This window comes from Podarcis bocagei (genome assembly GCF_964188305.1).
Source record: "Podarcis bocagei genome assembly, chromosome: 7".
Taxonomy (NCBI): Eukaryota; Metazoa; Chordata; class Lepidosauria; order Squamata; family Lacertidae; genus Podarcis; species Podarcis bocagei.
This window is the reverse complement of record NC_138132.1, coordinates 10922858-10950599: the sequence shown is the minus strand read 5'-3', so window position 1 is coordinate 10950599 and position 27742 is coordinate 10922858. Positions and strand designations below refer to the sequence as shown.

General features: G+C 47.8%; 2 protein-coding genes across 4 annotated transcripts; both read left to right on the top strand.

The window, feature by feature from the left end:
• The first annotated feature begins 355 nt into the window (after positions 1 to 355).
• Positions 356 to 12639, top strand: LOC308590458 (uncharacterized protein). Its single transcript, XM_081200526.1, has 6 exons — positions 356 to 629; positions 2078 to 2875; positions 6989 to 7136; positions 8651 to 8704; positions 11494 to 11577; positions 12398 to 12639. Exons 1-6 carry the CDS (start codon positions 518 to 520, stop codon positions 12399 to 12401), a joined length of 1200 nt encoding a protein of 399 aa, XP_081056652.1. The 5' UTR covers positions 356 to 517; the 3' UTR covers positions 12402 to 12639.
• A 7002-nt stretch (positions 12640 to 19641) lies between these two features.
• On the top strand, positions 19642 to 25633 carry LOC308590576 (cell adhesion molecule CEACAM18-like). Of its 3 annotated transcripts, none has more exons than XM_081200745.1 (4): positions 19642 to 19827; positions 20666 to 21034; positions 23100 to 23191; positions 25380 to 25633. In XM_081200745.1, the coding sequence occupies exons 1-4, from the start codon at positions 19785 to 19787 to the stop codon at positions 25440 to 25442; spliced, it is 567 nt and encodes a 188-aa protein (XP_081056871.1). In that variant the 5' UTR covers positions 19642 to 19784; the 3' UTR covers positions 25443 to 25633. The 3 variants fall into 3 exon arrangements, with proteins under 3 accessions (XP_081056871.1, XP_081056872.1, XP_081056873.1); XM_081200746.1 differs by having other exon boundaries at positions 19643 to 19827; positions 23100 to 23222; XM_081200747.1 differs by having other exon boundaries at positions 19643 to 19827; positions 23100 to 23237; positions 25385 to 25633.
• Positions 25634 to 27742: the final 2109 nt, after the last annotated feature.

The following is a 27742-nucleotide window of genomic DNA, read 5'->3' as shown; positions in this document are numbered from 1 at the left end:
ATTGGTAGAATGTGAAATTTGAAAGTGCCTGTAATAGACCTGAAGGGACAAGTCCATACAGTCCCTCCCCCAGTGGCGTACCATGGGTTGCCAATGCCCGGGGCTGTGAAGAGTGAGTGGGAAACAGCCAGATTATGCATGCGCATTCAACTGCCTAACAGTATCTGACCACCCAGGAGATCTGGAGAGGTCACTTCCTGGTTTGCCTGGAGAAGCCATTTGAATTGAGCCTAGTGATGGTAGTGCACAATTGTATTGGGGCAGCACCTGGTGATGAAATTGTGCCCCAAATAAATTTACACCCAGGGCAATCACCGCTTTATGACCTCTTTCTCTTGTTACCCGGGAGTTTACACTGGGGTTGAGCAGGCTCTTGGCACTGAAGCACCCTGGGCCTAGGGTGGGAGAAGAGAACCTAGGATGGGTGTCTGGGCTCAGCTGGGGATCCCAATCACTGGCATCAAAGAACACGGGGGGAACCCAGGCACCAACCTGGGCACAAAGAGAACCTCCCAGGATGCCCCACACCCTCCCACCTGCAAGACCAACTCGATCAACATGCAGACGCCGCCCAACAGCTTGCGGACCTTCTGGGTTTGCAAGGTCCTGCCTGGTTCTACTTCTAGCAGGTAAGACATGGGGGGTATCTCTGGGGAACAGAGGTTCTGGCCTGGGGAGGGCCTGGGGAGAAGAATCAGCGTTCCAAACCTCTCAATATATTTCTTAAACTGTGGCACCTAGAACACATGACTCCAGTTGGGGGTCTGACCAAGGCTATGACTTCCCTTGGACCTTATGCTTCTGTCAAGGCTGCATAGAACAGCATTAGCTTCTTCTTCTTCCTTTTTAGAAATAATTTTTATTTGATTTTACAAGTATAAGAATATGACAATACAGTGGTACCTCGAGTTATGTACTTAATTCATTTCGGAGGTCCGTACTTAACCTGAAACTGTTCTTAACCTGAAGCACCACTTTAGCTAATGGGGCATCCTGCTGCTGCCACCACGCCGCTGGAGCATGATTTCTGTTCTCATCCTGAAGCAAAGTTCTTAACCCGAGGTACTATTTTTGGGTTAGTGGAGTCTGTAACCTGAAGCATCTGTAACCTGAAGCATATGTAACCCCAGGTACCACTGTACAATCATACATGTCCGTATTTAAAGATTCCTCCGAATCTCTGAACTTCCTATCCTCCCCTTCATGGGTCCTATGGTCAACCCTTTCAACTGCATATTATTTTTGCCTCATAAATCCTGGCTTTCCCCCACCTCAACCTCCTTGCTTCTCGCAGAGGGCGGTGAGGAGCGACCACCAATGACTCATGACAAAGCCAGAAATCCATTTATTACTATTTTTAACCTCTCTTGCAAGTCTGAGCTCATTCTGAGCTTTAGCCAGCCTGACCTTCACTCTGCAACTGTTGGCTACTCGTGTGTTGGTTCATCCTTTGTGATTTCCCATTTCTTCCATTTTTTAAAAAATGTGCCTTTCTTGAATCCCAGCTCACCTGTAAGCTCCTTATGCAGATACATCTGTTTCTTTATATGCCTCCTACTTTTCTTTCCTGTTGAAAATGTCTGCTTTAGGGACTTCAATATTTCACCTTTAAGAAGCTCCCATCCACCTTGGACTCCCTTCTCTTTTAATACTTCTGACCATGGGATCTCATCCACTAGCTCCTTGAGCTTTTTGAAATTGGCCTCCTTAAAATCCAGAGTTCATGTCCAACTACATTCATCTTCCTCCAAACTTTCCAAGTACTTCCACTTTGTCAATTAGTTATTCCCTGTTGGTGAGGACCAGGTCCAATATAGAAGATCCCCTTGTTGCTTCTTCCACCTCCTGGGAAGTCTGTGTTCCAACAGATATTGGGGTAGTTGGCGTCTCCCATGACTACTATATCTTTCCTTTTTTAAAAAAATATGTTTGGTAATCTGTTCTAGGAAGGCATCATCCAGGCCTTCAGTCTGGCTTGGTGATCTAGAAATAAAATCAAGAGGGTTGCTATCTCTGTTATTCCTGACTGCTATTGGCCTCTTGAACTGAATGACTGTCTCTCTTCCTCACTCCACAGCCTACATCTTGAGCTCTTGCTTCCTGTTTGCTCCTGTGATGACGGCAGCAACAACAACCGTGGCTGTCGCTCCTCCTGCCACCACAGTTGGGGCTCCTGCAACGACAGCTGGTGCTCCACCTACAACGGCTGCTGCTCCACCTGCAACAACTGGGGCTCCTCCTGCAGTGACCTCTAAGGCTACTCTTCCACCACCTCCACCTCCACCACCTCCTCCACCTCCTCCAGTGACGCCTAAGGCTACTGTTGCACCTCCTCCTCCTCCTCCTCCTCCTCCACCACCACCACCACCTCCACCTCCTCCACCACCACCTCCTCCTCCTCTTCCTCCTGCAGCAACAACAAAGGTTCCTACCATTCCTCCTGGGTCACAAACTATGGGTGCCACAGTTACTGGTTCGGGAACCATGCAAACTATGGAAACTGAAGGTCCTGATTTTCCTGGGGGGCCTGATGAACCCGAGAGTCCTGGTGGTGAAATTACTATCGATTTGGAACCCGTTACTCCAGAGATAGGAAAGGATGTCACCCTAATCCCAAAAGGGATAGGCAGCTACGCCTCCTGCACTTGGTTTCGGGGGAGTAAGGCAAAGTCTAATCAAATCTTGACCTACATACCACCACCCAATTCCTCACTGGAGTACCATTTTGCCTATACTGGCAGGGAATCTGTAAATGCAGAATGTGCCCTCCACATAATGAAGCTAACTCCTGAAGATGCCACCTTATATCTGCTGCAGGTGGAAGGAGTTGATGGTAAAGAAATGAAAGAGGGAGAAAAATCTGTGGTGTTCAAAGGTAAACATTTTACATCCTATAGAACCTTAGCCTAGGTCTGGGGGGCAGGGAATCAAACCACTAATTGTTTTATTTTGGTTCAAATTGGCACCAGTTTTGGTTTTGCCGGTGCTCTTCTGCTGAGCTGCAGCCCCTTTCTGGCACACCAACCTACCATTGAGATGCGAGACAGGGGTGTCCCCAGGCATGTTGTTGCCTGAGTCAGCAAGACAAGTGTCTGTTCCACCATCACCCCTCCAAATCAAGATGCACAGCAAATTGTTTTAGCACCTGAGGCAGGAAATCCCACAAACGCCTCTCCTTCTCCCAAGCATGGATGGTGTTAAACTAAATAACTGTGATAAGGAAATACGTTAGCAAATTAAATACCAACTTGATGCCCTTCTGTGACCCCTAGAATCTGCTGCCTGAGGTATCTGCCTCACGGCCAAACGGGAGGACTGGCCTTCATGCAGAGCCAAGCATCCACTAGAGAGCTTAGTAGGACAGTGGCCACCGAGGCTTTGCCAGTAAAGAGGAATTGCAGCCTGAAAAGGAGGATACAAGAGAGACGTGTGTGTGTGTGTGTGTGTGTGTGTGTGTGTGTGTGTCATATTTTTCTCTCCATAAGACGCACCTGACCATAAGACACACCTAGTTTTTAGAGGAAAACAAGGAAAGAAAATATTCTGAACGAAACAGTGGATGTATGATTTTTGTGGTTCATGCTGTGGCCACAGATGTGTGATCTGATGGTGAATTTGGGGTGGCCCAATGCAAAAATCCTGAGGATCCATGGGCTTTTACCTCCCCCCTCCCAGGCAGCCTCCTTTATCTCTAGCGCCAATCAGCTGCTTCCTTTCAACACTCCCTTCCCTCTTGTTTGCCTTAGTGTCTTTTCATTAGCTGGAGCAGTTTTTTGCTCCTCCTTTTCTTCTAATTTCTCTCCTTATTGCTTTAGTTTTCCTGTTTCCCCCCTTTGCAAGTTTGCTGTCTTTACCTTCCCTGCTCACAGGGAGCCTTCTTTATCTCTAGCATCCCTTATCTCTCTCCCCGATCAGCAAACGATCAGCGGCTTTGTTACAACACCCATTTCCCACTTTCAAAAAAAGAGAGCATGATCTGCTTTTTGCCCCTGGGCAATTCGGCTCCAGGGACCGCACATTCGCTCCATAAGACGCACAGACATTTCCCCTTCCCTTTTAGGAAGAAAGAAGTGCATCTTATGGAGTGAAAAATACGGTACTTCACTGGTACAGATAAATAGTAATACACTTGAGATTCCTGCATTGCAGGGGGTTGGATTAGATGACCCTTCCAACTCTACAATTCTACGCTACCCCTCACCATAGTGACCCTGCGTGAGAGCCAGTGTGCAAACGATCAGCGGCTTTGTTACAACACCCACTTCCCACTTTCAAAAAAAGAGCTTCCCCGCTCCTCCACATGCAGCTGTTGGGTGACCTTGGGCCAGTCACACTTCTCTGAAGTCTCTCAGCCCCACACACCTCACAGAGTGTTTGTTTTTTTGTTTTTTGTTTATAATGATATTTATTGAAAAAAAGAATTTTTTAAAAAATTACAAAGAAAACAGACAAAATTACAAAGAAAAAAGACAAAAACAGAAAAATAAAAAGAAAAAATAAAACCATCATTTTCACATTCTCCACTTTCATTACCTTCTTTCCATGACCTCCTCCTCCTCCCATCTCTTGTATCTTGATTAATAATTGTCACAGCAAATCCTTTCCATAATTCATAATTTGTCATTACATTACCTTACTCTATTTTCATCTTATCTTATAAAAAACCTTAAAACTTAAGACTTAAATCTTATTTTTACCAGCTTCTCATAACCATTACCTTTTTACCTAATTCTTTAAACATTTTTACAAGAGCCAAGTAATTTCATTTCAACATTTTTCCAACGTTCATAAAACATTTCTGATGATAAAAAAGAGAATAAAAACAATCCAATCTTCTTCCAGCGTCCCCTCCCCCCGGTCCCGGGATTATCAGTCCTTTTTATCCCATTAGTCTGGCACATTAACCTGGTGATCTTATATCCGAGGCCTTCAAATCTCTTCCATGTCCCTTCTGCAGCTCTTCTTCATATTTTCCTTTCACTCGTGGGAACTCCAGCTTGGTAGTGTTTTTGACCCTTTTCAACAAATCAGCCCCTTTCTCACAGTCCAGACTAGACTCCATGTGGTATTTTAAGACATGATTCAAATTCCCTCCAAAGTTGGAAGTCCCAACAGCTCCAAACCTCTGACGGCCCATTGCCAGACTCGGAAAGTCCAAACATCCCTGCATAGGGGGGTCAGTCCAACCCCCCATTTCCAAATCAATCCAAACTTTGTCTTTCCAAATCTGGTTTTTTCCAAGTTCATTTGTCAAATCCAAAGGCTCATTTTCCTGCTGGGCCAAAAGTCCCTCCATCTCTGGCGCCCAAGATTCTGCAACATCCTCTTCTATCATCTGCTCTGTAAGGACACACTCCTGTTTAAGTTCCTGGGTGGGCTCCATATAATTTCCCACTACCTGTTCAAATGTTCTGGCCGCATTAGTCATCAAATCCGTCTTCTGATCCAATTAGGGCATTTATTTTACAGAAAGCACCCAACAGTGCTTCTGATAATATTGTCCTGCAAGGTCACAATTCCTTTCCCACAGTTGTAATCTGTGGCAGCTGCAAGCTCCCTAGAATTGGTTACAATTTCACAGTCCCCCTCTAGAGGGGGAACCTCTGGTTGTTCTTTCTTTTAAGGACAATAGCAACAAAGTTTTTCTTTTTTTAAGATACTTTGTCAATATTAGTTCCTTTAAAATGCGAAAGGAAACAGTGGGATCACAATGTTACTCTTCTTTTAACTATCTGTCAAAAGCATTTGTCTCTGGTCAATGAGCTTCAAAACGTCAATTCTGACACCCCGCTCCAGGGTCAGGACGGTGGAAAGTTACTTTACTTTAAACTCACTTCTGCAGGTTTAAACAGTCCAAAAAAAATCCCCCTTCTTCTCCTGCTACCGAAGGGGGGTTCAACGGTTTTAAATGGTGAAAACCAATCCTTTGAAAGTATTTTTCTAAGCTCTAGTTTACGTTGTCTTTGCTTTCTTCTGACTACAAGGAAACGGAAGGCTGACTTCCTGTTTAGACCTTCTCGTTTCAGTGCCAAATTAAGGTAAATTTTTAAGTCCAATTCCTTTCTAATCGCCAGTTCTTATTTGAAGTCCAATTGTTCAATATTTGAGTACTCACGGGTGATTACTTTAGATGCCAAATTGTCCCAGGAAAAAGGCAGCGCTCTCTGGCAACGGCTGTGCAGCTTCGCTCCACGGAAATGGCAGTTGACTCACAGCACCGCGCCACTTTCCCCTCTTCGCTTCGGAGCCCGTTAGTGGGTTCCTTTGCGGGTTGGGGGGCGCTAAAGGTGCCCGCCGAGTCCCACAGTCACAGGCTTCATCCACCTGTGATTTCTGAAAGAGTCCCCGCTTCGCCGCAGCGTAAAAGACCCATTTCGCGCGGAGCTGGTCCCTCCGGTTCAGAGTGAGTCCGCCATTGCCGATGGCGCCACCCCGGAAGTGCCTCACAGAGTGTTTGTTGTGGGGGAGGAAGGGAAAGGAGAATGTTAGCCACTTTGAGACTCCTTCGGGTAGTGATAAAGCGGGATATCAAATCCAAACTCTTCTCCTCCGCCTCTGCCTCTTCTTCTTCTTCTTCTTCTTCTTCTTCTTCTTCTTCTTCTTCTTCTTCTTCTTCTTCTTCTTCTTCTTCTCATTCTGCTGTCTAGGAGCTCACTGTGTTGATGGGTAATTTCCAAGCCCCTCTGATCTATCTCCTTAGACCACATCAGCAAGGCCACATCAGGAGTCCTGTCGCCCGGGCAGCCCAGAACCTCCATACACGCTGCCCAGGAAGTCACTTTGGCGCTGCTACTGCAGCGGTTTGGCTTCACCCAAGGAGGCACACTCCATTGTCTCTCGAGACAGAGGGATGCCAGCCAACAACTCTCCCATCCCTACCTTCCAATGGTGGCAAGGATAAGGAAGGCCACTACTTGGTACAAGCTGGAGCCAGTAGGCATTGGGAGCCATTTTCCTAGTTCTCACATGTCTTTTGGGGGTTTTTTAGAGACTAAACCTTCAGGAGAGGACGGAGACGAAGCGGTAAAAGGCAAAGGCCTTCCTCTGGGGATCATCGCAGTGATGGCTATTGGAAGTTTTTTGGGGATCATCTTAGCTGGAGGCCTGATAACTTACCAAGTCAAAAGGAGCAAAGCGTAATTATATTTATCATTTGTTGTTTAGTTTATTTACTTCTTTATAAGGCATTTTGCTTTAATCTTTGATCAAACTGAATGGGGAGAGTAACAAAAGGAGTTGAGTGCACAGGAGTGTACAGTCTGTGGACCTGGGGCACAAATAGTTGTATTCAGGTATGCACAGGTAGCATTCAATGAGTTTACAGTCTATGTAGTTGGTGACCCAGCAGCTGAGCAGTGCACTTAGGGGGGGGTGTTCCTGGGTACGAGCAATTTGTACCTGTCTTCAGCTACTTGTGAGAAAGGGACTTGGAAGCACAGCTCCATGCTGTGCACTGGGGAAGGGGCTAGCTGCCCGGGGGGTGCGTCTGCGAGCATCCCAGGGGGCACCACCCGCAGCGGTGTCACCCACCTCAGGGATGACACCCCCCCGGGGTTGGCAGCACCCACCGCACACCCCTTTCTCCACCAGTGCTTGGAAGCACCTCTGAACCGTCAGGTGTAGGATTGAACTATAAGATAGCAAGCGTGAGGGGCAGAGGAGAGCAACTAGCTATGATTTTATTTAGCTGTCATTTTATACTCCTTGGTCTAGGTTTGGATCTGTAAGGATCTCTGTTGACTGGGAAAGCCACTTCCGCCCTCCAGAGGAGGTGGGGTTGCGGGCTTCACGCTCCCACCACACGTGCGGTGGCTGGAGCCAACCTTAAAGGGCGGGAGGGTGGGAAACAGGAGCAGCTGGAGGCGGCAAAAGAGGGGAATCCCTGGCCGCGTCACCCCCTGGCTAGCCAATCGGCTGGCTCTGGGGGCGTGGCCTGACCTATTTAAAGGGGGCACAGCCGGGGATCTCCCTCTTTGCCGCCTGCCAGCAGTTCCTACTTTCCCCACCCTCTCGCCCTTTAAGGTTTTCGTTCCTTGACCTTGCTATGGACCTCGGTTGGTCGCCGTTGAGGGGCCTGGTAGGAATTTTTCCACCAGCCACTTGGTTTTCGCCGACCTCGTAGCAAATCGCCACAACCTTCTCGGTATTGGCGGTTAGGCATTGGTATTGGTATTGCTATGTAGATGGAAGAGGGGAGGAAGCGCCATCACCTGACCCACATATTGAAGGGTAGCCCAATAAAGGATTCCGGGGGGTGTGGCCCTGTCCGAAGCCTATGGAGGTGAGGGCCTAAGGCACGCCCCCGAGCGGTGACCCCAGGGGAGTTCCTAGTTGATGTGCATCAGCAGGACTCCCCCTACTGCTGGCTAACCCTTTCCAGACTTGCTGAAGCCGGATATAGTTGGTTAGGACCAATGCCTAAGCCAATACCGCTCACCACCTGAAACCAATAATGTTGTGGCCTTATTTTGCCCATTAACCTTAAAAACTGTGTTATGAGTCTTTTTTTTTCCACTGGGGGGGGGCAGGAACTCGCCACGCAACAGTTGGGGAGGAAGTAAATAAGCTGCTATCTCTGGCGTAGTCGCAAGGGGCCAAAGCGTGCTTCTCACTTCTGAACTCTTTGCTCTCTTTTTTCCTATTTCCTTAGTGCGCCACCAGTTGCAGAGGCACCACCATCGGTACCCAGCCAGTCCCAACCACCGTAAGTGCCAGGGTGTCAGGATGGGGTGTGAATGGAGCTTGAACCTCCCATTTTCAGCTCATGCGTGTCACAGTGGGAAAACCACAGGCAGGACTTGAGCAGAAGAGCACTTCTCCACTCCTGTGGTTTCCAGCAACTGGTCTTCAGAAGCATTGTTGCCTCCTACTGTGGAGGCAGAACATAGCCAATGGTAGCCTTCCCCCCAATAAATTTGTCCAATCCTCTTTTGAAGCCACCTAAGTCAATAGTCATGGGACGTGGGTGGCGCTGTGGGTTAAACCACAGAGCCTAGGACTTGCCGATCAGAAGGTCGGCGGTTCGAATCCTCGCGATGGGGTGAGCTCCCGTTGCTCGGTTCCCTGCTCCTGCCCACCTAGCAGTTTGAAAGCAAGTCAAAGTGCAAGTAGATAAATAGGTACCGCTCCGGCGGGAAGGTAAACAGCGTTTCCGTGCGCTGCTCTGGTTTGCCAGAAGCGGCTTAGTCATGCTGGCCACATAACCCGGAAGCTGTACGCCGGCTCCCTTGGCCAGTAAAGTGACATGAGCGCCGCAACCCCAGAGTCGGCCACAACTGGACCTAATGGTCAGGGGTCCCTTTACCTTTAAGTCAATTGTCATCCCTGCCTACTGCAGGTATGAGTTCCATGGTTCAACGATGCGCTGCCTGAAGAAGGAATTTATCTTATCTGTTCTGAAACTTCTAACATTCTAGAGGGGTTTTTTTGGCAGGGGGAGGTTTTCTCTATACACTTTCTCCCAGGTCGTGCATAATTTTTTATAAACTTCTATCATGGCACACTTCTTACTTGCCTTCTGTTGGAGGACAGAGCTGTGTCTGTCACGCAGCCTATCCTGAACCCCCATAACTAACCTGCTGGTACCATGTGTCATGAAGGACACTACTGATTAGCCAATGTTTCACCTTCCCTTTCCAGTTGGTTTCCGTGCATGGAATGGTGTTGGGAGCATAACCTCTTCCTCCTCCTCAGACAGAAAAATGCCTTGGGCTGGCCCTGGACCAAAGAGAATGAAGATTTGCATAGAATGGGCACGTGCTGTGCTATACAGTGGTACCTTGGTTCTCAAACTTAATCCGTTCCAGAAGTCCGTTCCAAAACCAAAACACTCCAAACTCAAGGCGCACTTTCCCATAGAAAGTAATGCAAAAACTATGAATCCGTTCCTGACTGTTGAAAAACTACCCCTAAAATGCTTCTCACCTCCACCCCATCAGTGCTATCTTTTGAGATCTCTTCCTCTTTCTGGGCTTCAGAGCTGCCGTGGCGCTTCTCTGCACTGCCCTAATCAGCATGATCTATTGAGATCTCTCTCTCTCTCTCTCTCTCTCTCTCTCTCTCTCTCTCTCTCCCTCCCTCTCTCTCTCTCTCTCTCTCTCTCTCTCTCATGTCAAAGCAGCTGGGCTGCAGAGCACTGCAAGAACATTTCTCCCCCACCTCCCAAATCAGTGCTCTCTCACACTGGTCTGTAGATAGGTAGGATGCTAATTAGCAGCACAACACTAAAAACGGAAGCGGAACTCTTTGATTAAAATGGTAGGACGCTAATAATCAGTGCAACTCAAAACAAAGCACATTCGACTCCCCCCCCCCAAAAAAATGAGAACCGGAACGCTCACTTCTGGGTTTGCTACACTCGGGTTCCAAGTTTTTCGTGAACTAGGCTGTTTGAGAACCAAGGTAGCACTGTATGTATAGATGCACCATTAAAGAGAGCTACCATAATTTTAATTGCAATGCAGTACATTTCTCCATACTAATTTCATGGCCAGGCATACTGTCCAGATCATAACTGTGGGTGAGCAAATGCAATATCCCCCGTCTCCCTTACTGTGTCTTTAAACCAAACCCAAGCCACGTATATGCATGCCCACCATGCATTTAAAGCACTATGATGCCACTTCATGCAGTCATGGCTTCCCCCATAGAACCTGTAGACACCTCTTTTTCTAGGGGGGAAAAAGCCCTGACTCTATCCAGTGAGAATTCGATAACCAAGATCTATGGCTTGGCTATCATTAATCCCCATAAAAAAATTCCTTCCAGTAGCACCTTAAAGACCAACTAAGTTAGTTCTTGGTATGAGCTTTCGTGTGCCTGCACACTTCTTCAGATACACTGAAACAGAAGTTGCCAGATCCTTCTATATAGTGAGAAGGTGGGGAGGGGTATTACTCAGAAGGGTGGTGGGAATGGGAGATTGGCAGATAGCTGAGATGAGCCTGTTGACGACTCTTAACGACTGCAATAGGTCTTAAAGGAAAAGGCAAGGGGTGAGAAGGTGAAACATGGCTTAGTCATGTATAATGAGATAAGAATCCAATGTCTCTGCAATTGCAACTCATTACCAAACTCAAAACCATGGAGAGACCTGGTCTGAACAGAGACATTGGATTCTTATCTCACACCAAGAACTAACTTAGTTGGTCTTTAAGGTGCTACTGGAAGGAATTTTTTTTATTTTGACTATGGCAGACCAACACGGCTACCTATCTGTAAATTAATCCCCATGCAATTATCTCTGTTGGCTTAGCTGTCGACAGTAGATGTTCAGTCCGCCACGTTCCTTGCCCGGAAGTCCCGCCAGGGCTCTTATTCTGATGAACAAGTGGCCATGCTACTGCAGTACTCCATGAGTCAATGGATGCCGTGACAGACAGTGGGAAGGTGCTGGGGAAAGAACCAGTAAGGATGAGAGGGCAAATGCTGGCCATGTGCCACTTGAATGCTGGTTGCCAGGGAACAACAGCAAGGGTCTCTTTGTTTCCTTAGGAATAAAGGAGGCCAGAAGGCTCAGAAGAAAAAGGGGAGTGAGAAGGGAAAAGGTCCAAAGAAAGGAGCACCCAAAGCCAAGAAGTAAGTACCTGCCAGCCCTACATGGGAGGACCACAGCAGTAGATCTATGTGGCGCCCGCTCTTTTGCACCGCTCATCCGCAAAAACATAGGGAGCTGCCTTATGCAGAGTCAAGACACTGACGTTTAGAAGACATCTGAAAGCAGCCCTGTTTAGGGAAATTTTCAATGACTGATGTTTTAATTTACTTTTAATCTTTTGTTGGAAGCCGCCCAGAGAGACTGGAGAAACCCAGCCAGATGGGCAGGGTATAAATAATAAGTTGTTGTTGTTGTTGTTGTTGTTGTTGTTGTTGTTGTTGTTATCCAGCTCAGTAGCGTCTACATTCGTGGGCAGCAGGACTTAAGGATTTCAGATTGGGTGGTTGCCTAAGAGGTTTTTTTCAGGACTCCGGTTCATCTAGCCAAAATCAACAAACCCCTATCTCACAACTTTGTTGGAGAGGCTGTGGGAACTTTGGAACATGCTTTCATGAAAAATTGTTTATATATTTTGGACCAGGGTCTTGGATATTATCTCCAAAATGGTTAAACAGCCTCTCTTGCCAAACCCAGCCTCGGCCTTGACTTCACTAAACCCTACTATCCAGCATAATGATTTAATTCTTGTCGTGGTGTTGCGTTGTACCAGAAGCGATTTAGTCATGCTGGCAACATGACCCAGAAAGCTGTCTGCAGACAAAGGCCGGCTCCCTCGGCCTGAAAGTGGAGTTGAGTGCCACACCCCATAGTTGAATCCAATTGGACTTAACCACCCAGAGGTCCTTTACCTTTCCTTATTTCTGCTCTCCATCCTCTGATTCTAGACTGATTCTCTTCCAGGTAAAAACAAAAAGAGTAAGAGAGAGATCGTCCTGGTCAACAATTTTGTCAGCCTTCCAGACTGGAGCAGCATCGACCATTTCCCCCACTCTGCCAAGAAGAGAAACTCCGCTTGAAATATCTACTTGAAATCTACTTGAAAAATCACGATGAAATGATTTAAGGCCCTTGTGATTCACCCACAGCCCCTGGGGCAGATAGAACATTATGTCCCCTGAGGCAATAAAAGCCTCCAATGCCCACTTCTGCTGTGCCCATATTCCTTTGCCAGGGTCTGATGGGACGGCTCTCTCCATATTCCACTGTAACACATAATATTATGGCAATATACCTGAAGGAGCGTCTCCACCCCCATCGTTCAACTGAGATCCAACGCCGAGGGCCTTCTGGCGGTTCCCTCATTGCGAGAAGTGAGGTTACAGGAAACCAGACAGAGGGCCTTCTCAGTAGTGGCGCCCACCCTGTGGAACGCCCTCCCTTCAGATGTGAAGGAAATAAGTAGCTATCCTATCTTTAAAAGACATCTGAAGGCAGCCCTGTTCAGGAAAGTTTTTAATATTTAACGCTGTACTGTTTTTAACACTTGATTGGGAGCTGCCCAGAGTGGCTGGGGAAACTCAGCCAGATGGGCGGGGTATAAATAATAAATTATTATTATTATTATTATATTATATTATTACAATATTGGTTGGGGTAGGGGCTGCGGTGGGTCCTGGCGGGAAGTGAAACTCAGTGATTGTGAGGAACGGGGCAGTCTATCGGTTTCAGTGTTTCTCTGTTTCTTCCATTCTTATGTTCATTTCTCCACATTTCCACATCATTTTGTGAGTTGTTTCTAAGATGTCCTCCTGAAAACCCACCAGCGTTTTAGCACAAATTTCTCCTCACATGCACATTTATGTATGCAGTGCTCACCTTTTTAGCAAAGCAAGGCCTGCCCTTTTTGCACATTGTTGTCACTAACATGTTCATTTTTATGCACACTTTGTCTCAATATGTGCATTTTTGTACACAGCTCTTGGCCGGAGAACTGCGTCACAAAATTCATGAAAGTGCAAATTTCAAAGGCTGTCTGTCTTTTGTTTTGGGAGCTGTGAATTAGGCAGATTCGTCCTCATGTGAATGGAATGAAATTCCAGAAGTGGTTCCATGCTGTAAAATAAGAAGACCATCAACTTGGTGGTCATTGCCTTCTGTGGAAGGGAGTTCCATAGTTTAACAATGCACTGCTTATAGAGGTGCAGTGGTACCTTGGGTTACAGTTGCTTCAGGTTACAGATGCTTCAGGTTACAGACTCCGCTAACCCAGAAATAGTACCTCGGGTTAAGAACTTTGCTTCAGGATGAGAACAGAAATCGCGTGGTGGCAGCGGGAGGCCCCATGAGCTAAAGTGGTGCTTCAGGTTAAGAACGGACCTCCAGAACGAATTAAGTTCTTAACCCGAGGTACCACTGTACTTTCTTTTTTCTGTTCTGAATCCTCCAACGTTCTGCTCCAGTAGATGTTCACAAGCTCTAACTTTATGAGAGAGGGAGGAAAAACTTTCCTCCACCCACTTTTATAATTTTATAAACTTCTATCACGTCATTTCTTACTTTACCTTTTCTCTTTTCCCCCATATCATTTTTTACGAAGCCTCCAAAAACATTTCAAAGCATTTATCATCATATACAATTGCTTTTTAACAACCAAAGTTTCTTCTTCACTTCCCACCCTTTCCTGATGTTTGATTGTTTTTTACTCCTTTTTATTAGCTGTTTTATAACACACATATTTTTATTATCTAAACCCCGCTACCGGTTAAATCTTTCAGTAATCCGCTGCTTATATTTCAAATCCTGCCCGTGACTTAATATATAAGTGATAACTTTGTAGATCATCCACCAGTGGTCTCCATTCCTCCCTAAGATCCTCGTCATTATGTCCTCTTAATTTGGCAGTTAATCTTGCCATTTCAGCATAGTCCAGCAGTTTCATAACCCGTTTCTCCTCCGTTGGTAATCCATTCTCTTTCCACCAGGGCTGCCATACATCCAGAAAATTCAGGACATAACTGGAATTCATTTGTCGAAAATTGTGTTCAGGCAGAATTTTCGGAAATTGCTAAAAAAAAGTCTGGGAAAAGCCAGGCATATGGCAGCCCATATTAGAAGTGTTTTCTAAAAACAACAACAGCACATCTTTAAAACTTCTTTGTCCAAAAAAAGGTGCATATAAAGTTCTAACTGCTGTTGTCATGTGCATAAATAAACTAGTCTGCTTTCTTCGGACCTCCGTCCCCATTATTCTAGTAAAAAGGCTTCGGGCTTTTTTGTGATTATAGGGATTATAAATTTAAACATCGTTTTTCAATTCATTATACAGTGGTACCTTGGTTTTCAAACGTTATCCGTCCTGGAAGACCGTCCGAGTTCCGAAACATTCAAAAACCAAAAACTCAATAGCCGATAGCTAGGCCTCAGGATCTTGCACTCGGGAAGTCACATGGCATGTTCAATTTCTGAGGCGTGTTCGAAAACCGAAACATTTACTTCCAGGTTTATGGCATTCGAGAACTGAAATGTTTGTCAATGGAGACGTTCAAAAACCGAGTCACCACTGTGTATCATTCCCCCACCCATTTCCACAGGGCCACCACATGTGATAAAATGACCCTTCTTCCTGTTCTCACTTAACCTTTTCTCTAGACTAAAAAGCACCAAATGCTTCAGCCTTTCCTCATAAGGGAATTGCTCCAGCCCCTTGAGCATTTTGGCTGGCCTTGGCTAAGCTCCCAGAGTCGCATGATGGGCAGATGGAACATAAGTGCTCATGTCCTGCTTAGCTGTGATGGCCTGGGAATCTGATTCAGAATCTGAACCTGAGGAGTCCCCGCCTCCAGGGCCGGCTGAGCCGGGGCAGGGGCTTGAATCTGAAGGGCCTGCACCTGTGCCGGATCCTCAGGAGCAGACACCAGATGTATCCACTCTGGCTCCGGAGGTGATTGAGGACCCATTGCCTGCAGGTGCGCCTCTCCCAGCCCTGTCAGGGGAAGGTGAAGCTGCCCCTGGGTCCAGTAACCCTCCAGCCTCTCCTGAGCTGCAGAGGCTCAGGGCAGAGAGGCGGAGGGAACTGGGTTCTCTCAGGAGGAGTGCTCGCCTTAAGGCCATGAGAGGCAGGTCACCTGTGGGCTGGGACCTCCCCTGGCCTCAGAGGAGATAAACGCCAGTCAGCCCAGTCCCAAGTTGCGGGAGCAACGAAGTTGGAAACCTGTTTCTGCCAGCACCCAGACCTGTTTCTCCGGAGTTCCCGACCACGCCTGGCTTCTTGTTTTGGACCCCACTTCACCCTTGGTGGAGAGTCTCCAGACACTCAGCCCAGGACCAGACTCTGACCACGCCTCAAGGTAACCCCCCCCCGGGACCAGCACATTAGCAGTGCTGAGGGTAACTGTTAGGTTTCTGTTTGTGCCACTAGTGCAGTGCTTGGAGTCACAGGACTCTGTTTACATTCCAGGGATTCCAGACTGTTGGAAGTCTCACAGGAGACGGATGTTGATATTACTGGTTTCCTGTTGCTTTGTTCCAGTTGCCTCTCTGCTCTCACAGAGAGAGGATGTATTTTTCTGTCTGCATAGTTAGAAAATAAACCTCTTTGCAATGTAGCTCATATTTCTCATCCTTCCCTGCTGCTGGATACTCTGCGTAATGAGGGAGCTTGCCTGGAGCCTTATTAAAGGCTCAGGTTGTTAATCACATCGGAGGACTCGACCAGAGGTGTCACTCGGTCGAATGCAAGTCTGACAGTAACTGGGTACAGAGACGGCTCTAGGGGAGCGTGACTGGTACAGTTGCACCAGGCGCAGAGCAGCTGGGGTGCTGGAGAAGGGGCCACCAGTATTACTTCAATGGAAGGCAAGAGGCAGGGGAGCAAATTTTGGCATCGGACAGGGCACCACTGACATTTGACGTGCCAAGGTCTGTCCCTGCTTGGTATTCCAAGGGCTAATGCATGGATCTGCTGCAGCCCAAGTCTCATTCCTCAGTGAGCAAGCAGACAAGCACACCAGGCTATGCATTCCATGCTTACAGATGCTCGGCTTCAATTGTCCACACTGGTGGTGGGCCTGTAAAAAGGAGAATGCCTGTTCCATTGAGCATCCATCAAGGCTGCAAACAGCGGCACTGTTGTGACGTCCAGTCCACTTCCACTGCGCCCATCTGCTTCTCCCGGCTACAGCAGAGTATCTTGAGCAGAGGTGTGTCTGTGTGAAAGGAATCTCAGCCATGCAGTAAAACTCTCGTACAACAGCTGCTTCTATTCTACGAAGCTTTATTGCAGTGTTTCCCAACCTTTTTTGGGCAAAGGCACACTTGTTTGATGAAAAAAATCTCGAGGCACACCACCATTACAGCCCCGTGACGTCAGCGCGCAGCGTTACGCCGGGAGGGACGCACGAAAGTGAAAGTTTCAATTTTTTCCCTCCCCCTTGCCGGGGAACCTCCAAGCTTTGGGGGTGGGGGGGGGAGGAGGCATCAAAGCGAGGGACTGAGGGACTCCTCCAACGACAAGGGTTGGGGAAGAAGAGAAAGGGCTATTCCGCTCCAGTCACGGGAGGGGAATATGTACTGGCCCAACTGGTGTGCGGTCTTCGGAAAGCGGGGTGCGGGAAGGAAGCCTAGGCTCGGGGTCCACCGACCTCAGCGGAGAAAGGCAACAACCGAAGCCTCCCGACGGTTTCGGGGGAGACGTTCAGAGCTTCCCTGGGAGTTTCTCAGCCTGCCTTTCGGAGGAAGAGGCGGAGGGGGCCTGGGGATGGCGGTGGCCTCGGCCTCGCCCTCCCTCCGTCCCTCTACCTTTGTAGTGGACGCGCAGGTTGTTCTGCGAGAGGCCGATGTAGCTGAATTTGTCCTTCGGGCTCCAGGAGTGCGGCAGCGGCGTCTCCTGCTCGTCCATGGCCGGGTAGAGCCGCTTGAGGCGCCGCTTGAGCTCCTTCTCCTGCTCGTTCAGGGCCGGGTCGCCGCCGTGAGGGAAGGGCGCTGGGGCGCTGCTGCTGCTGCTGCCGCCGCCGCTCCCGGCAGGCATGGGCCCAGCTGAGGCGGCGGCGGCTGTTGTGGTGGCGGCGATAGCGGGCGGAGGAGGGGGCGGCGGCGGGGCCGAGGTGGCCGGCGGCGGCGGGGGAGGCCCCAAACCGGAGTGAGACCCGGGGAAGAAGGAAGAGGCGGCAAAGAGAGGCTCCGCTTCTTCGGCTGAGGGACCCGACTGAGCTCGCGCGAAGGCGAGCAGGGGGGGTGGAAACAGACGGAGCTGATGACAAGCCGGCGCGTGCGTGCAGCGGCTGGCCTCGTAGGGAGCCGAGGGGCGGGGCTTCCTTTCTGAAGGAGCTGAGGGTGGGGGTCCTCCGGCGCCTTCGGCGAAACGGCCCCGGCCCAGAGCGCTTCTAGGAGGCTGCCTTTGTGCGTGACGTAAAGCCCTCTTTCCCTCCCTCCAGCCCCGTGTCACCTGTGGAAAAGGGGGCTGGATCCAGTGACGCAACTCGGAAAACTGTTAGGGAAGCCAGAGCAGGAAAGTGAGTGGGGGGCGGCGTCGCCGCTTTAACCCACGTTTCCTTTTTGAAAGAGAAACTTAAGTCAGTGTTTCCCAACCTTTTTTGGACTCGCCCGCCTCCCTCCAGGCAACATCTCGCGGCACACCAGGCAACATCTCGCGGCACACTAGTGTGCCGCGGAACACCGGTTGGGAAACACTGCTTTATTGTATAGCAGCAAAACAAACATTTCAGCCAGGAGAGAGCGAAGACATGATAAAAGCGTTCACATAACAAAGTACGAAACCCGTATGTGAACACACCCCCAGTGACAGGATATCATTTCCCTTGAGCTGTTAACTCTGTAAGCTCTGGGCATCCTCAAAAAGCCTTCTGGGAAATGATATATAACGAATTTTTAAAAATGTTTAAGGTGACATTTGTCAAGAAACCAGAAGCCCTTCTTTCAGGGATAATTGGATCTGAGATACCTAAAGAACGGGGGGGGGGGGGTATTTATGTATATGACCTCAGCAGCCCAAATGGCATGTGCCCAGAGGTGGAATATGCCCCAAATAAAGAGAACTGGCAGCAAAAGTTCCTGGAGTATGCAGAAACGACAAAACCTACTAGAAGATTAAGAGCTAAGAAGATAGAATCTTTAAGCAAGAGTGGGGATTGTTTGTTGAATATCTAAAGAATGATTGTAAATGACTTAAAACATTAGCAGGATTGATATAAACACGTGCAGATGGTGATATTAAAATTTCGAGTACAAGTGATTCATTATATTTAGGTTTTAATGTTGCAGATGCAGAAAAAAGAAGATACAACTTATGTAACTACAGAAAGGAGAGGAGGGTAGACCATAGTATATTTAAATGTATAAAAAGATTTTCTGATATGTTTCATAAAATGAGAAAACCTGAAAATGAAAAATGTAAACAATAAAACCAATTGCTTACACTGATCCTTCTAGTGCCTCTGCTCCCCCTTCTGGTCAGGAGGGGTAGTGATACCAGGAACTCACCATGATCAAAAAATTAAATTGATGGGTTTTTATGGTTATGTAAGGGACCCCAAGGGCCATCTAGTCCAACCCACTAGAGTGCAGGAATCTCAGCTAAAGTATCCATGACAGACGGCCATCCAACCTCTGCTTAGAGACCTCCAAGCAAGGAACCACGTACCTTGAGCTCCTTGGAGAAAGCTTGGACTACAAATGTGAAAATACAATCACCTAATTGGTAGAATGTGAAATTTGAAAGTGCCTGCAATAGACCGGAAGGGACAAGTCCATACAGTCCCTCCCCCAGTGGCGTACCATGGGTTGCCAATGCCCGGGGCTGTGAGGAGTGAGTGGGAAACAGCCAGATTACGCATGCGCATTCAACTGCCTAACAGTATCTGACCACCCAGGAGAGGTCACTTCCTGGTTTGCCTGGAGAAGCCATTTGAATCGAGCCTAGTGATAGTAGTGCACAATTGTATTGGGGCAGCACCCGGTGATGAAATTGTGCCCCCCAAAAATTTACACCCAGGGCAATCACCCCTCTGCCTCCCCTACACTACGCCACTTTTCCAGCCAAATCACAGCCTCAGATAGATATATAAATTTGTAGTCCGGCTATCTGAGTGGGACCCCATAAAGGGCTTCCCACTTCCAGTTCAACACAGTCCAGGCTGCTTTGTGACCTCCTCTGGTTGCCTAGGAGATCGCAATGGGGAAGGGGGCTGCTGACTGTGAGGCCTCCTGAGCTCCAGTAGGGGAAAGCCTAGGGTGGGTCGTGAGCAGGTGGGTTCAGCTGATGCCCCCAGCATTGGGAGCAAAGAAGATAAAAGGAACCCAGGCATCCAGCCGGGCATAAAGGGAATCTCCCATGATGCCAAAGACCTTCAAATCTCCACTGCTCCTTCTGGCAGGTGAAAGATTGGGGGCTCCCTGTGGGGCAGTGGGGGTTAGCATAGTGATGGTGTGGGGAGGAGAGAGACCCAGATCAGCTGTGCTCTAAAATTGTGGTTTGGGAAACAGAAGGCTATCTTGACCTCCACATTAAGGTAAAGGTAAAGGGACCCCTGACCATTAGGCCTAGTCGTGGCTGACATTAGGAAGAAGTTCATTAGGAAGAACATTAGGAAGAACTTCCTGACAGTGAGAGCTGTTCGACAGTGGAATTTGCTGCCAAGGAATGTGGTGGAGTCTCCTTCTTTGGAGGTCTTTAAGCAGAGGCTTGACAACCATATGTCAGGAGTGCTCTGATGGTGTTTCCTGCTTGGCAGGGGGTTGGACTTGATGGCCCTTGTGGTCTATTCCAACTCTATGATTCTATGACTCTGGGGTTGCGGTGCTCATCTCACTTTATTGGCCGAGGGAGCCGGCATACAGCTTCCGGGTCATGTGGCCAGCATGACTAAGCCACTTCTGGCAAACCAGAGCAGCGCACGGAAACATCGTTTACCTTCACACCAGAGTGGTACCTATTTATTTACTTGCACTTTGACGTGCTTTTGAACTGCTAGGTGGGCAGGAGCAGGGACCGAGCAACGGGGGCTCACCCCGTTGCGGGGATTCGAACTGCCAACCTTCTAATCGGCAAGTCCTAGGCTCTGTGGTTTAACCCACAGCACCACCCACGACCTCCACATTGCACAGTTGCAAATGTCTCTGATTGGGGTGAAAACCCGCAAGGGTTACTGTGTGTTATCGGCTTGTTCCTTTACCTGAATCTCTTGCCTCTTCTCTCCCCCTCACCTCCCTCAGCCCATATCTTGTTTTCTTGCTTTGTGTTTCTGGAAGCGGACCAGAACTTCACCCTCCTCATCACCGTCCAGCCCTGGTTCCCCCAGGTAGGAGGGGAGGTCTTGCTGATTCCGGAAGACAGCAAGGAGAAGGTGGACACCTGCAGCTGGTTCCGGTGGGATACGGCTGAGAAGAATCAGATCTTGGTTTATCAACCGCCTCCGGTGAAAGATGTTCAATACAAAGCCTCGTATACTGGGCGGGAGTCTGTGAACACGGATTGCTCCTTGCAGATCAAGAACATATCAGTCTCAGATATCACGTACTATATAATGCAAAGAAACACTACTAAGGAGTCAGAAGTGGGGCAGATATTCTTAGTGGTCATAGGTAAATGTTTCACATGCCCCTTCTTAACCTACACAATCTTTCTTCCCCTCTTGATATCTCTCTACAGACACGCACCGCATGATGATATCATCTGGTGTGTCAATGATGTTTATTGTGTCTTGAATCTGAATAGGTATTTTGGTTTCGTATATTTAGCAGTTGCGCTGCAGCTCAGTGTATCTATCTGGTACACAGGCTGAGACCCTTCAACTAATCCAGAATGCGGCAGCTAGACTTGTGACTGGGAGTGGCCACCAAGACCATATAACACCGGTCTTGAAAGACCTACATTGGCTCCCAGTACGTTTCTGAGCACAATTCAAAGTGTTGGTGCTGACCTTTAAAGCCCTAAATGGCCTCGGCCCAGTATACCTGAAGGAGCGTCTCCACCCCCATCATTCAGCCCAAACACTGAGGTCCAGCTCTGAGGGCCTTCTGGTGGTTCCCTCACTGTGAGAAGTGAGGTTACAGGGACCCAGGCAGAGGGCCTTCTCGGTGGTGGCACCCACCCTGTGGAACGCCCTTCCATCAGATGTCAAGGAAATAAACAACTATCTGACTTTTAGAAGACATCTGAAGGCAGCCCTGTTTAGAGAAGTTTTTAATGTTTGATGTTTGATTGTGTTTTTAGTATTCTGTTGGGAGCTGCCCAGAGTGGCTGGGGAAACCCAGCTTGATGGGCAGGGTATAAATAAATAAATAAATAAATAAATAAATAAATAAATAAGTTCTGCATGTACAGTGGTACCTCGCAAGACGAATGCCTCGCAAGACGAAAGAGTTTTCCGTTTTTTGAGTCGTTCCGCAAGACAAATTTCCCTATGGGCTTGCTTCGCAAGACGAAACGTCTTGCGAGTTCTTGCGAGTTTGTTTCCTTTTTCTTAAAGCCGCTAAGCCGTTAATAGCCGCTAAGCCGCTAAGCCGTTAATAGCCGCTAAGCCGCTAAACCGCTAATAGCCATGCTTCGCAAGACGAAAAAACCGCAAGACGAAGAGACTCGCAGAACGGATTAATTTCGTCTTGCGAGGCACCACTGTATTAGGTTTACTATTTATTAGGGGACAGGCCCTAGCTCAATGGGTAGGGCATTTGCTTGGCATGCAGATGGTCCCAGGTTCAATCCTGGCTTCTCCAGGTAGGGCTGGGGAAGACCTGGCTGGAACCCTGAAGAATTCATAGAATCATATAATTGTAGAGGTGGAAGAGATCCTGAGGGTCACCTAGTCTAGGAATCTTTTTGCCCAACATGGAGCTCGAATCCACAACCCTAAGATTAAGCACCTCATAGTCTACCGACTGAGCTATCTTGTTGAGTCAGTGCTGAGCTAGTTGGACTGACTCGTAGAATGACAGAGTCAGAAGGGACCCGGGGTTCATCTTCTCCAACCCCCTGTAATGCAGGCGGCCTGTATGGGGATCGAACCCACAACCTTGGTCTCCTCAGTACCACACTCTAGCCAACTGAGCTATTTCAATAGAAAGCAGCCTCTTTTGTTTCTTGGAGAGGATGATGTGCTTGGGTTCAGCCGAACAAAAAGAATACGGAGATCTGTAAACAGGAGCAAGATATAATTTTAGCAACTGAATCTGTGTAGGACCATAGGAAACTGGCAATCCTTGTTCATCTAGCCCAGGGCAAAGAGCACGTCTCCATCCTCATCCAGGGAAGCAAGGGTTCAAAGGGCAAGGATGGAGAAGTGGGTTGGTGAGGGTTACAGCCAAGAGAGGAGGTGTGGCCTGAGGACCAGGAAGAGAAGCTTGGAGGGACGCAAACTGCTCACCCCCCGAACCTAGACATGGAACTTTCTCTGCTCACACTTTTAGCCTTGAGACCGTACCACGTAGTGAGAAAAGAGGGGGGGGGTTGCCACAGCAAGCATGGGGGAAACGGGAAGGGAACGATCTTCTCAGAAACCATCTTGCGCTGCCTCAGTGGCCCTGTTTGGTCTCCAGGACCGATGGAGAGGATGGGGGGGGGAATGCCCTTGGTACCTGAGATAAACAAGAGACAAGGAATTACGGTTCTCCTTCCTACTTCTCACCTGACCTTTCTCTGTCTCTCCAGAAAAGCGAGCCGACACGAAAAAAGGGACGAGCATCTCTGGAGGAGCCATCGCCGGGATTTTTGTGGCTTGCATAGTCGGGGCTGTCTTTCTTGTAGGCCTGATTTCCTACACAGTCACACAAGGTTTTGTACAGTAATGTAGATAATTTAACAGAAAGGGGGAGGGAGAAACAGAGAGAGAGAGAAAGAAAGAATATCAGACAGTACTTCCGGCAAATTTGTCTCGGATGCAGGTAGGGTCCGGGCCGGCTCACACAGGATGCAAGGCGAGGCAACTGCCTCAGGTGGCAAAATCTGAAGGGGCAGCAGATGCAGCTTCCAATGAATGCATGGTCTGGGAGCTCCTTGGAGGCCGGATCTGTTGGCGCCTCAGCAGCAGCCCCCCCCCCCTCAGGCTGCCTCTACAACAGCCTTTTGGCCAATTGGAGGCACCTCCGGTCTTCTCCCGCCCTAGTTCCCCATGTCAATCTTTATCCCACCTCCCATTTCCACTGTAGATTTTCGCTCACCCCTTCTTCCCTGGCAGGGTGCGCGCACCATTTTGTGGCATGCCTCAGGTGCCGAAATCTCTTGAGCCGGCCCTGAGTGGGAGGATGCTGTTAATCACTTAAACCATGTATTTATTACAGTGACCAACATCACCTTTGTTGGTTGCTCTGACTTTTTAAAAGTTACTGTTTCCAAGGTGATAGCTATAAACGGTGCTTTTTTTCCCCTGGGGGGTACACAGGGGTATGCAAATCCCTAAACAGTTTGTGAAACTAATGGGAGAAGAAACTAAAAATTTAAATAAAAATTAGTTTCTTCTCTAGCACGGTGAATAGTCAGTTCGGTTTTTACCCCCGATGGTGGCCTTTTGGCCGTTTACTGTATTTATCTTTCCTGATTCGAAGTATAAAATGGTGATGTTCTTGAGCCAAAATGAGAGGACCCCTAAACATTTTTAAAGGAAAAAAGCACTGGCTATAAAGCTATGAGAATGGCAGACTGGCAGACCCTCCAAGTGTCCCTATTTTCCAGGGACAGTCCCGGATTTACAGAAGCCATCCTGGTTTCTGATTTGATCCCAGAATGTCCCGTTTTACCTCAGGACAGCCCTAGGTGATAAGTAACCATAGAACCTTTAGAAGACATCTGAAGGCAGGCCTGCATAGCAAAAATAAATAAATACAAAAAGTTTACTGTTTTATTATGTTTTTAAATATGTTGGAAGTTGGCTGGGGCAATCCAATCAGATGGGTGGCGTATAAATAGTAAAATTGTTGCTGCTGTTGTTGCTGTGTTGTTATGGAATAGGGCGTTCTTATTTTCATAGGAGAAATGTTGGAGGGTATGGGATGGGGTGCTCAGAAGACCCCCATTTGCTGAAGCACTGTGGGTTAAACCACAGGGCCTAGGACTTGCAGATCAGAAGGTTGGCGGTTCAAATCCCTGCAATGGGGTGAGCTCCCGTTGCTTGGTCCCTGCTCCTGCCAACCTAGCAGTTCGAAAGCATGTCAAAGTGCAAGTAGATACGTAGGTACGGCTCCGGCGGGAAGGTAAATGGCATTTCTGTGCGCTGCTCTGGTTTGCCAGAAGTGGCTTAGTCATGCTGGCCACATGAACCGGAAGCTGTACGCCGGGCTCCCTTGGCCAATAAAGCGAGATAAGCGCCGCAACCCCAGAGTCGGCCACGACAGGACCTAATGGTCAGGGGTCCCTTTACCTTTAAGTGATGCTGAGACTATCCTCCGGGAGGAGGCCATGTGAAGTCCAGGGGTCCAGCATGTATATCCAGAAGTTCTCCCTCTGAGAAATCCAAGAGTAGATGTTGACATTGGCTGCCAGTTCATTTCTGGGCTCAGCTCAAAGTGCTCACCTTAGTGTTTGAAGCCTTAAACGACACAGGCCTCCAATGCTTAGTCCTCCACCTTCCCTACAGATTCCCTTGGGTGTTAAAATTGTCAGAGGGAGCCCTCCTGGTTGCTCCACCACCCTCAGAAGCTCAGGAAGGTTGGCCCAAGAAAGGGCAGTCTCTGTGGCAGCCCCTAAGTCGTGGAACTTCCTCCCCATTGAGACGTGTCTGTCACCTTCAGTTTTTGGTGAATGCAGAAGATGAAAATGCCTTTTGATGCCTGAGATGCACATTTACAATCTTATTTCTCTTATTGTACATTGTCTCTAATGTTGTATTTTAATTGTTGTAACCTGTTCTGGAACCTTAGGGTGAACGGGTGGGGTGGTGAGGGTGAAATAATAATGGTGGTTCTGGTTTTCAGCCTATGATTGGTTCTCTTCCAGGTAAGAAAAATAGCCAATAGTGCAGAAAACTCTTCGGAGCCAAGCCCAGAAGAGCTTCCTTGAGTTCCACGGATTTTATGTTCCCCATCTCCCCAAGAAGAGAAACTCCATTTATTTGAAAATGATGATGGAAGAATCAAGAGCCCCTTGATAAGCATCAGCCTTTGTACCTAGCCCAAACCCAACAGGGCAGGGGGAAAGCACACCATCATGTCCACTGATGAAATTAAAAACAAAACAAGAAAACCCTCCAATGCTTAGTTTTGACTATATTTGTACTTTGTGCCAGAGATTGTGGAGACAGGACTCGCCATATTCCAGAGTCGTGCATTGTGTTATAATATATAATATTATTGTAAGTCACCACGAATAGTTCTGTAGGACATCAATGATGAGAACCATTGAAGGAGGAAGTAAACCAGTTTATGAATTCTAGGCTTATAAATGCTCAACCTCCACTGTTCTCACTGGTCCTTCAAGTACCTCTGCTCCCCCTTCTGGACAGGAGGGGTAATGACGCCGGAAACTCATCATGATCTAAGAATGGAATTGATGCGTTGGCTTTTTATCATGATCATTGGTCCCTCCCCAACTCTGTCTGGCTATTGGTATTTAGCTGGAAGGGAAGATAAGTCACCCAAGGATCCAGGTTGTTAGGAAATCCTTATCCCCCCCACCCCCATGTAGAGCTACAAAATTCCAGAGTTCCTTGGGAAGAAGGGCTGACTGTTAAACCAAACTACAAACTGCATCTCTTTGGGGTGTTCTTATCAACTCTCAGCACCTTTAACAAACTCATGGCTGTCAACTTTTCCCTTTTCTTGCGAGGAATCCTATTATGAATAAGGGAATTTCCCTTTAAAAAAGGGAAACGTTGACAGCTATGAACAAACTACATCTCCCAGAATTCTTTGGGGGGAAGCCGTGGTTGTTTAAAGTGGCATTGTAGTGCTTTAGATTTGCGGTGTGGATGTGGCCCCAGTTTTGTATCCTACAGCATAAGAAGAGTGTCAGTTTGCAAAATGAAATTGAGATGTGAAACCTCTCTCTTCATTCTTGTTTAAAAGTTGTTGGCAAGGCTGCACCAAACTGGGTGCTTACATTAACAGATGGAAGTAACCATTCATCACGTTGGACCCAACAAATAACTACAATACAGTGGTACCTCGGGTTAAGTACTTAATTCATTCCGGAGGTCCATACTTAACCTGAAACTGTTCTTAACCTGAAGCACCACTTTAGCTAATGGGGCCTCCTGCTGCTGCTGTACCGCTGGAGCACGATTTCTGTTCTCATCCTGAAGCCAAGTTCTTAACCCGAGGTACTATTTCTGGGTTAGCGGAGTCTGTAACCTGAAGCGTATGTAACCCGAGGTACCACTGTACAATGTTTGGTGACCCCCCCTTTGTTGTGGCATCTCCTTGGTGTAAGATGTCTCACTCAATCCTTGTGTTGCAAGCAACCCTCTGGCAATTGGTCGAAGACAGAGCACCCCACCCCACCCCCTTTTTTGGGGGGAAGATCTTTATTATTATTATTTCATCTTATAATGTATATAAAACAGAGAGAACATAGCAACAGACAAAAATGGAAAGATGAAAAATTAAACTATAAAACAGGCATGCAGACAGAGCAATTGCAGTGGAGGAGCATGGTTTCATGGTACCCAGGCTGTGTGTACAGAGGGCTGTGTGGCAGACAAGCCCTCACTGCCGGATCAACACCAGCTCTGAGCCGCTTTGTGAGGCTGGGTGCTCCCTGTACCACCCTGGCAGAAAAACACAGGATAATCCTGTCAAAGGGAAGAGGAACGAATATTCTACAGACATGAATACCATATTTTTCCCTGTATAACACGCCCCAATGTATAAGACGCAATATTAAGAAAATAGGGGGAGATTGCCCAGAGTTGTTTGTGGAGGTAATGCTCCACTTTGCGAAAGCAAACCTCGCACCAGATGTGCAACAGTGTGTCAAGGAGCATTGCGCCTGCTCTCCCTGACCTTTTGCCTTCTTGGCTAGAAAACAGGGTTTTCCCCCTGACCTTTCGTCCTTTCACAATTCGTTTGCTTAGACATTTCGCTTGGCTGGAGCATGACCGGGAACGCAGACGTAATCAAGTATCAGGGGAACATCTTAGGCAAACACCTGCTGACACATGTATATGCTAATGCTGGAAATGTGCTTAGATGAAATACGTTAAGTTTAGGGTGGTTTCACTACTGTTTCTTTCTTTTCTTTTTTAAAAATATTTTTATTGATTTTAACATACAAATTTTAAAATGTACCACACAGATTATTGCAAATACACTTTTTTTGGACTTCCATCAGCATCTCCGATGATCTTCCATCTTAACCTCTTT